The 9,817-nt window shown below is 46.0% G+C and overlaps 1 protein-coding gene across 1 annotated transcript in view; it reads right to left on the bottom strand.

Annotated features, from left to right (window-relative positions):
* MAN1C1 (mannosidase, alpha, class 1C, member 1) overlaps positions 1 to 9,817 on the bottom strand; it is a 224,417-nt gene that overhangs the window by 57,966 nt on the left and 156,634 nt on the right. Inside the window, exon 3 of the mRNA XM_015411629.1 lies at positions 3,384 to 3,499. Coding sequence (XP_015267115.1) covers positions 3,384 to 3,499 — 116 coding nt within the window. The remainder of the gene's footprint in view (positions 1 to 3,383; positions 3,500 to 9,817) is intronic.

The raw sequence follows: 9,817 nt of genomic DNA, 5'->3' as shown, positions 1-9,817 counted from the left end.
CAGCCCTTCCGGGAATAGCCATAGTATGGTATTCCCATTTTTTTTTTTTGCAGAGTGAGAGTGAGCATCCTGTAGAGTTTCCTCCGTTTTCTGACTTTGAAGGGGATGTCTTTAAAAATTTTTACCTCTTCATTCTTGATTTTTAAGGATTTTCCCATTGTTGATTTTAACACCAGTTCTCTGGTAAATCGTTTCGTGAATTTTAAATAAGTTTCCCTTGGGAATTTATTTTTCTTTATAAAATCCAGATAAGTCCTATAAGCCACGCCCATCTCTTTCAATAAGTCTTCGTGTTTGTAATCCATTAATGGGGCCAAGGCATCTGCCAAAAGTTCTTTTAAGTCCTCGTTCATTTCTTTGGGGATCCCGTGGAAACGTAAAGCATACGTGGATCTTTCCAGCTGGAGCTGTATTAGTTGCGTTTTGTCGGAGGATATTTCCTTCTCTGCTTCATCTACTCTTTTATTAATGCTCTCAGTCTGTTTTTCCATTTTTTTCAACGTTTTCTCAGTTGCTGAGGTTCTTTTATCCATTTGATTTAATTGTTTTTGAACATTGTCCAGTTTGGTGTTGAGGTTAGTCATTTGGTCCATTAGGGGGCGCAGTGCATTTGCTAACAGTGAAGAAAAGTCTGTAGTTACTTCCTGGTTCTGGGAGGGAGTCGTTGGTATGTTATTTCTGGTCACTAGTTTTTTCTCCGGTGCCCGCCTTCCTCTCCCAGCCATAATATCAACAAGAAGTAAGTTTTCCAAAACAAGACAAAAGTTGCACGATTTAAATCCACTTTGTATATATTAGCAGTTTTTACATTCGCTTAAGTTCTCTTATGCGCTTATTTTAGCTCAAAGTCTTTTTATTGCCGATTTAAAACCACTTTAAAGATTTATTCGAAAGGGGGGGTGCTTGGATCCCTCTCCCCCCATGCTTCAAACATAGGCACTTCCAGTTACTACCAAGGTCCAATTCGCTTTATCGCCTGAACATTGCTTAAATCACAGTTTGGAGCCCTGGAGATCTTTGGAAGCATTTTAAAGTTTTGATTGTGGCCGCTTGCTCCGGCAGTTGTCTCTGGGCGCCATACTGGCTCCACGGTAATGGGACCTTTCAGGGATAAGGTGAGCCTCAATTCCTTGGCCATCGTCTTGGAAGAGGCTCTCCTCAGCTCCCCAGGCTGGGGGTCTCCTACAGAGACCCCGTGGAGGTCCGAGATGAACTCGGACCTCTCCAGTCAGCCGGGTCTCGGCGCGTCCCCATCAGAGCAAAGCGGGACGCGTCCGAGCGGTGAAACACTTAAACCGGAAGTCGTCTATGCTTTTATTTCTTGATGTGTACTGCCTGATCCCTGTGTACTCAGGGGAGGGCGGTTTATAAATTCAAATTATAAATAAATATGTAGTGGGGGGAAATCTGAATATCTTTCTCAAGAATAACTGTGAAGCTTAAAGCCTCTCAGCATATCTGGATACATTTTTCTCATCTATTCCCATAGACATTTGCCTTGTAACTTCTAGTCCACTTCATGCATCTGACAAAGAGTCTATGCTACATTAGGTTTGTTAGCCATTAAAGTACGGAATAAACCTACCAAGGTTGTCAAGTGATTTTTGTTCTGATGCCTCATTTATGGTTATTGCTAACAAGAGTCATTTCTTTTTCCTTCCCCATCTTCAAATATAACCATGGGCTTCCTCCCTTTCTGGGGTACCTGAATCTCTCTCAGTGAAGAGCAGGATGCTGGGCAGCAGGATGTTGTGCCCAGTACAATTCTCTTTTAGGATTGCCACTGAGTTTTATTCATGTTCAGAGTCTGTCTGATCACTAGATCCGAGGTCAGTCAGAAGGAAACACACCCTCAAGGTACGCCGGATTAACCTTAGTCCTCTTTCTCCCAATCCCCCTTCAAAAAGTATAGTTTGGTTGTCTCAAGTTAATCCCCTGCAGTGAGCTAGCTACCCTGTGAGTACCTTTACTGGGATGTGCCGCTACTCTGCTTGCACCCTGCACTGTGGTCCCAATGCTGCAAGACTAGTGGGTGGGTTATCATTGCCTTCCAGGGCAGGGGGTTACACAAGATGTCAGGATTGAGCCTTCAGTGGTTCTTGAACCTAGGGACTGAGAGATGTCCAGTGGAGTTCAGTCTGTGCACCCCCACCAACTCTGACCAAAGTTGGGAACTGCAATGAGACCAGTGAGAGAGCAGCCCAGAACACCCTAATCCCTATGAAGGCTTCCAGGTCATGCTTCGCTAAAGGTCTGAGGAACAAGGGCAGAAAGACTTCCACCTCTCCTCATTTTGTTCTCTTTTCAATCTTATGAATCTTGGGTGGGAGAAAACAAATTAATGCATAGCACCTGGTGATGTAATATTTACTGGTAACAGTCGTTGGCCCTATAAATGTTTGTAAGGTCAGTTTTCCTCTAAGCTAAAAGGGAATAAATGTTTGTAGGTCAGTTTTCCTCTAAGCTAAAAGGGAGCAAGTCATGTGCCCTGGAGAGTTACAGCTGGTGGCATTGGACAGCGCTAAGCCAGACCGACCAGTCGACCAACCACTATAAAGCTGCTTCATATATTCCACAGAAGGAAAAAGCTGCTGCTTTTCAAAGAATCAGAAAACTAGCCCCCCTCCTCAACTTGAGAAAGCCAAGCAGCTAAAGGCATTAATGCATCCAATTATCTTCTATTATAACAAAGCCTTCCTTACGCACAAGACTGCACCAAATTACACACAGTCATGTGTTAGCTTCATTTTCTAGTGGCAATTTGCTGAAGCAGAAGAATGAGGAATATTTTCCGGTTGTCAGATAACAAAGGTAAATTTATTTGCTTCTATGAGAGCCAAAGTGGTCCAGTAGGCAGCAATTTAAGCCTGGATCCGCAAGGCTCGTGTTCAGGTCTCATTTATACTATAACTTAGGGTAGTTCTGTGATATTTGGCAAGCTGTCCACTTGGCCACAATTTCCCCATTAAGCAGTAATAAGGAAGACCTACCTAGCATACAGTTCTCAGCATGTCTGAATTACAAGTTAAACCAAGTCCTTACATTTCAGCTGCCCACCCACATTCTTGGTTTCTCATCTACTAACCCTGCCAGGCAGTGAAAACGCAAGAGACAGAAAAAGATGACACCTGATTGGTCACTGATTGGATTTTAGCCAGGTACCAAGGTCTGTGGTTAAAGAATAAGAAGAATCATAGGCATTATTGCCTCTCTGATATTTTGGCTCTTTGCTCCCCAGCATAATATATGTTTTCTATTTTTCAGCTTATTTGTACCCCTCCCCAAAAGACAAAACAAAGACCAACCTGAGGTCAGAACTTCAGGGTTCAAACACAGCAGGCAGTATTCACAGCAGAGAGAAACATATTCAAAGAGTGACTCACCACATTCAAATCAAAGCTCTGCTCCACCCAATTTTTGGCTTCTTGGAATTCTTCTTGCAGCTCCATCATGTACAGAGTATCTAAAGCATCCACCACTGTGGCTCCCCGGAGACCTCCTACATCAATAGAAAACAAGGGCCGTTTGAGTGGATCTGCGTTTTGTTTCTCTTGTGGTGGCGGCTTACACAAGGAATTTAGTATCTACACTGTTCTTGTTTAGTATTGAGATGAGCCCATCAGTGTACAATGCCCTTTACAAAGTTCCACAAACAACAACAAACCAGACTGCCTCCCTGCAGAGACTACAATGCAAGAGTCTAGGTGACACAACCAAAAGGGGGTGGAAGGAGACACAAGGCTAATGGAGGAAACAGAAGTGGAGAAGCAAATGCAATTGCCAGTACATAAGCGTCACTTCAGCTGGGCTTGACAACAGAGAGGTTAAGCTGGCGGTTTCACAGACATCACAGACAGTGTGGGGGTGGAGGAGGGACTGGAGAACACATGCCCCCTTAAGGCTGTGTTCAGAGCCAAACTACACATTATATTTTACATGTGCTGCCAATGGGGACTCATCATACTGAAGCTGTCAATCATCTGCTGGACACTGGAAGTGAGAGGCAGGAGACTCTCCTCCACCTGTACAGTGATCCTGGTCTGAATTGGGTCCCTACTGTGCTTTTACACAAGAGTTGCCACTGAAGACTGACGGCTGCAGTATGGCTGGCAAGTCCCCATGGCAAACTCGTGTAAAAACATAATACACAGTTCAGCCCTTAGAGATCACAAACAAATTCTGGCTTGGGCAGGATGAGAACAGGTCACAGAATCCCCCCCACCCCAATACATGGAGCCAAGATTGGAGACTCGAGTTTGAAAAAAACTGCTGTTTGGTCCTGGCTGACAAACAGGGACTCATCCCTGTTTAGAATCCCAGTTTGTGGGCAAGAAACAAGCCATGGCTTGTTAAAGGGGCCGCTCTGGACATCACAATGAACTGCAGTTGCTTTCCAAACCAGAAAGTCTCAGCTCTGGGCTTAGGGGAAGGATGAGAGAGTGTGTGAGCCTGAGGACTTCCCAGATCCTTTTGGTCATGGAGAAACTGGAGTTTGTTTGTAACTGTCTGAATGCAGCCTATAGTTGAGATTTCAACTGGAACTCATCATTAAAAAAAATAAAATAAACACCTTTCAGATACATAGTCCCAACAAGGGATAGAAAATACTATGTGTTCAGTCTGTGACCTGTGCTTTTAAAGAGCATGCTGATTAATCAGTCAACCAATTGCCTTATCAGGGAATGGAAACACAGCTTAGGCAAAGAGGTCTTTGGGCAGGCCCAGCTAAGGAAGTGGTTCAGCTCCTCTTCTTTCACCTCTATATCCTAAATGGGCTGAAAGACCCTCCCCTGGGACAAGGCACTCACCCCTGAAACAAATTTCAAGTGCTGCAGAAGAATGGGATATGCCTTGATTTTGTGAACAGTTTTGCCAAAGGCTTCCTTTCATAGGATACAGGGATGTTATCCTATGGGGAGGGGGTGATTCTTGGGGATTCTAAGTATTGCATTTTTACATCTACAACCAACTCCATGAAAGCAACACAGTTCAGGGACTAAAAACACCCTCCCTTGTTTAATTGGCTCACAACCCTTCTGGCAACTTTCAGCTCTGCTAGCTATACAAAGGCAATGCATTAATGTCTGCTAAAAGCAAACAGTGTGTTGGGAGGGAAACCAGCTACAACAGATGCTCGTTTCTGGATCAAGACTGTTCTGAAGAACTGCTGCTGTAGTTTTTTTTGGGGAGTACAAATGTAATGCCAGGACATTAAGAGAGAAGCTCATAGGCTGAACAAGACAATGAATGCCAAAGAGCACAGGGCTGGCCTGAGAGCTTTTGAGGCGTAAATGTCAAACAGCACCAACTAGCTGTGACCATGGAGAGCTGTCATGGTTAGTCTGAGACTACAACACTGACCTTGATAATAAGTGATCTGACTCAGCAGAAGGCAGTGTCACCTAGGATTCGGGCATGTCCAAAAAGCCCTCCTTTGGGGTATCAGATCTGCCCCTTTCATACATTTAATCTCCACACTGCACTGGTTTATGCAACCCTTAATGGCTGAAAGAGCACAAGAAGGATAGAACACATATTTGAAGGACCGTGAGGACTAAGAAGAAGAAAAGGAGATTGGATTTATACCCCGCCCTTCCCTCTGAGTCTCAGAGCGGCTTACAAACTCCTTTCCCTTCCCCTCCTCACAAAAGACACCCTGTGAGGTAGGTGGGGCTGAGAGAGCTCTTTCAAGAGCTGCTCTTTTCAAGAACACCTCTGACAGAACTATGGCTTGCCCAAAGTCATCCAGCAGCTGCGAGTGGAGGAGTGGGGGATCAAACCCGGTTCTCCCAGATTAGACTCCGCGCACTTAACCACTACACCAAACTGACTAACACTGTGCTGTTCTCAAATCTGGCATATTCGAACAGCTGGTGAGCACAGATGTCCAGCTTTTTTTAAAAAAAAGAGGGAAGGAGTTCAGAGGAGTAGACAGCCACCCACCTCAAAGCAAAATGATGATCTGAAGCTGGAATCTGGTGCTTGATATAGGGTTGCCAATCTCTAGGTGGGGCCTGGAGATCTGGAGTTACAACTGATTTCCAGGCTACAGAGATTAGATCCCCTGGAAAAAATGGCTGCTTTGGAGGGTGGACTCTATGGCACTGTACCCCACTGATGTCCCCCTCCTGTCCCCAAACCCTGCCTCCTCAGGCTCCCCCCAAAAAAATCTTCAGGAATTTCCCAACCTGGAGTGGGCACCCCTATGCTTGAGTTTAATTTGTTCTGCTATCTATAAATAAGAATTTAGAAGAATAAGTGCATTGGACAAAACAGCATTTCCACCTCTTCTCACCACACAGTTTCATAACATGCAGGCATTCAACTAGATCCTCCTCCCCTCCTAAGAGAAAACAATTGTTCAGGGGCGGGGTAATGTCTGGTCTGCATCAAACACACACAATCCCCCAAGGATCTTTCCGGACAAAGCATTGCTTTCTCCACAGCTGCCCAGCACAGGCAGGGGACACCTCTCTCTCTCACTGTGCTAGATGATGCCCAAGATCAGATAGCTCTCACAATGGCATACCATTTGTGCTGTCGAACATCAAAAGTACATTTCCAGTGCAAAATGACTCACAGCTTTCCAAAGCCAATAAAAATGCAAGATGTGACATCAGCAGGCAACAGCAGGATTCTAAACAAACCCTTTGGGTGTCCAAAACAGAACATGTCAAAAAAACAGCATCGCTGGCTCTAAGACAGTACAGTTCCCCACAAGTGTGCCTAGACTGTTCTTTATTATAATTCTCCAGCAGGGGGCAACAGTTTACATGCACAGCAAGTATATAATTCAATCGCGACTGCCAGGACTTCCATCTAAAGGATTTCTGATCCATCCTCTCCCAGCCAGCTGACCCCCCTCCCTCCATTTTCTGCCTGTCAGGGACTGCAAAAATAGTATGCATATGTATGTGCACATGTATGTCAACAACCACTCTAGATGACCAATAAGATCCATTCAGCTTTGTGAACTAAAAGTTATGAAGGCCCAGCCTGAGTAATTTAACTTTTCAGCTATGCAGGAAGAGTCAGTGTCGTATAGTGGTTAAAGTGTCGGTCTAGGATCTGGGAGACTCGGGTTCAAATCCCCATTCTGCTATGGAAATTTGCTGGGTGACCATGGGCCACTCTCATTCTTTCTCTCAGCCTAACCTACCTCACAGGGTTGTTGTGAGGATAAACTTGAGGAGGGGAGAATGATGTAAGTGGCTTTGGGGTTCCCCTTGGGGAGAAAATCAGTGCATATATAAAGAACCCTCAAATGGGAGGGGGAGTCTAACTTGCTCTGAAATTGACAAAATGAGATTCAGTAAGGGCACAAAGCCAGTTCGGCCCTGAGGAGCTTCAGCAAAGCCACCAGCTCTCAAACTCTGTTTGATACTGACCCACATCGCAGAATAACTGAGGAGTTGTGGAGTGGTGTATGCCAAAGGTTGGCCTTGGCTAGTATTTGGATGGGCAACCTCCAAGGAATGCCAAGGGTGTGACTCAGAGGCATGCAATGGCAAATCACCTCTGAAACATCTCTTCCCTTCAAAACAAGTCTAGCTTGCCGCCTAGTGGTGCATACCGCTAAAAGAGCTAGAATTTCTGGCTGCCAGATAATTATTATTACTAGCAGTAAAGCCCTTTTTAAAAGCAATACAACAAGCTCTAGAAAGATGTGATGTGTAACGACTGCATCAGCTGGAAATAGGTTAAGTACATATTAGCAGGGGTCATTTCGTAAAAAAAGAGGTGCAGGAGCTCATTAGCATAACTTATTTGCACAACTTATTTGCATATGCCACACCCCCTGACGTCACCGGAAGTGTGTCAGAAGGCAACGCCCACCGCTCAGGCTCCACTGGACTGTTTTGTATTGTTAGCTATTGGGAAGAGGTTTTATTCTTATAGCCATTGCAGATAGAATCGGCTATTATTATTTACCTATTTTAAAAGAGAAATATCCTCAATTGAATCATAGTCAATGCTTCGATCACAGTGAAAGAAAGGCATGCTTATTTCAGCTGAAATTCTGGTATGAAAATTAGGTTATGAAAAATACGATCCTATAGAGAAAGTTCCAACTGACTCCTTTTAAATAAAGACCATTTGCGTGTTCGGTTTAGAATGATGTTTCCCTCAGCATTGTTCAACAGTATCAAGGGGCCATGAGCAGAATGCGTAGGCACAGCAGAAAGCAGAAGCTTAAAGGTAACTCCTGCAAGCTTTGTTCACATCCAAGGCTTGCTCAAGGCATTTTGCTGCCCCAAATGCCCCGACTATTTTGGCACCACTCCCTGCCTCCCACCCTTACCACTGCTGACATGTGGCAAGGAAGCAATCTCCAAAACTTGCCAACCTTGATTTAGGGGACATGCCTCCATTGTGAACCCGAGTAGCTCAGGGCTGGGGTTTTTGTGTCACCCTCTTTACAGCATCACCGGTAATAGGGAGGAGGTCAGTGAGCTCTACAGGAGGCACCGAGCAACTACAAGCACAGATTTGCAATGCACTCGGCCTTTCCATCTCCAGTTCTGGGGACCTGGTCTGAGAGGTGTGCATGTATTTCCCCACCACCACAACCAGCAGGAGCCAAACTCTAGAGGCTCTGGAGCTTGCCTCCTTGAAGCCAAACGGGAGGGATGAGTCTTTTTTAAAAAGAAGATTCTCACCCCAACTGCCCGTGCAGCTGCCTTGGGCCTGGCAGCAGAAGACAGCAAAGCATGGGCACATCCACAAGTCCCCTCCAGCAAGAAACAAGGCGGTACCCAGGCGGTGTGGGCGTGGCTCTGGGAGACAGGCACCATCTCCACCCCCAAAAGCGTTGGTATGGAAGGCACACCTCAGACCCCAGCGATGCAGGCAAGCTCCAGAGCCTTTGGAATTCCCCCCTAACCCCCTCCCTCACAGCTGTGAGTCTGGATGATGCTCACCTAGGCTGCCACCTCGGTGTCATGGCTCAGGTGGGGTGTCACCTGACCCTGCCACCACTCTGGATTTAGGATTCCTTGAGAAGGCCCAGAGCACCCTCCCAAGACCTTCAGACCTCCCTTTTGGCTGAATAATAGGTGTGAGGACCAGGCAGAGTAAACAACATCCCCTTTTTGCCGAATAATAGGTGTGAGGACCAGGCAGCGTACAACAAGGAAAAGGTTTATTTTATAGGAGGTCAAACAACAAGGTGCAGAATAATGACAGTATGCGTCTAAATATATACTGTCCCTAGCTCACTATTCCAAGTGGCACTAGACTACTCACCCTTCCCTCAGCATGAAGGTTTCTTCCCACAGCAGCCTTCCTTCTGGCTCTGCCCTCTGGGGAAAAGAACAGCTTTTCCTGCTGCTCCAGATCTTTTATTCCAAGCCCTCCTCTTTTCCTATTGGTCAATTTTGGCTCCAAAACCTCTCAGGGGCTTCTGGGAGTTGTAGGCCCAGCCTCACTTACTGCTAGCCAGGCTCCCTGGGCATAGTAGGCCTCTGGTGGCACAGCCCAGATCATGACACCTCCTCTCTGGAGTCACACTGCAGAAGAGGCGCGATCTCGCCATTCTATTCTATGAGGCCATAGAATAGAATGGCAAGATCATGCCACCAAGGCACGACTCCAGGAAGAAGGGGTTTAAAGTTTAAACCCCTTCTCTTTTCACCCCCCCCACCAGCCTGCCTTTTGCCTCTCCTGCCAGGCTGCCAAGGCAGGCTGGGGGGGGGGGGGGCGAAAAGAGAAGGAGTTTAAACTTTAAACCCCTCCTCCCTGGAGTCGTGCTACAGAAGCAGAGCGATCTCGCCATTCTATTCTTTGGGGCCATAGAATAGAATGGCGAGATGACACC

The sequence above is a fragment of the Gekko japonicus genome, unplaced genomic scaffold, assembly GCF_001447785.1.
Source record: "Gekko japonicus isolate JY-2015 unplaced genomic scaffold, Gekko_japonicus_V1.1 scaffold62, whole genome shotgun sequence".
Taxonomy (NCBI): domain Eukaryota; kingdom Metazoa; phylum Chordata; class Lepidosauria; order Squamata; family Gekkonidae; genus Gekko; species Gekko japonicus.
This window is presented reverse-complemented; position numbering and strand designations above follow the sequence as displayed.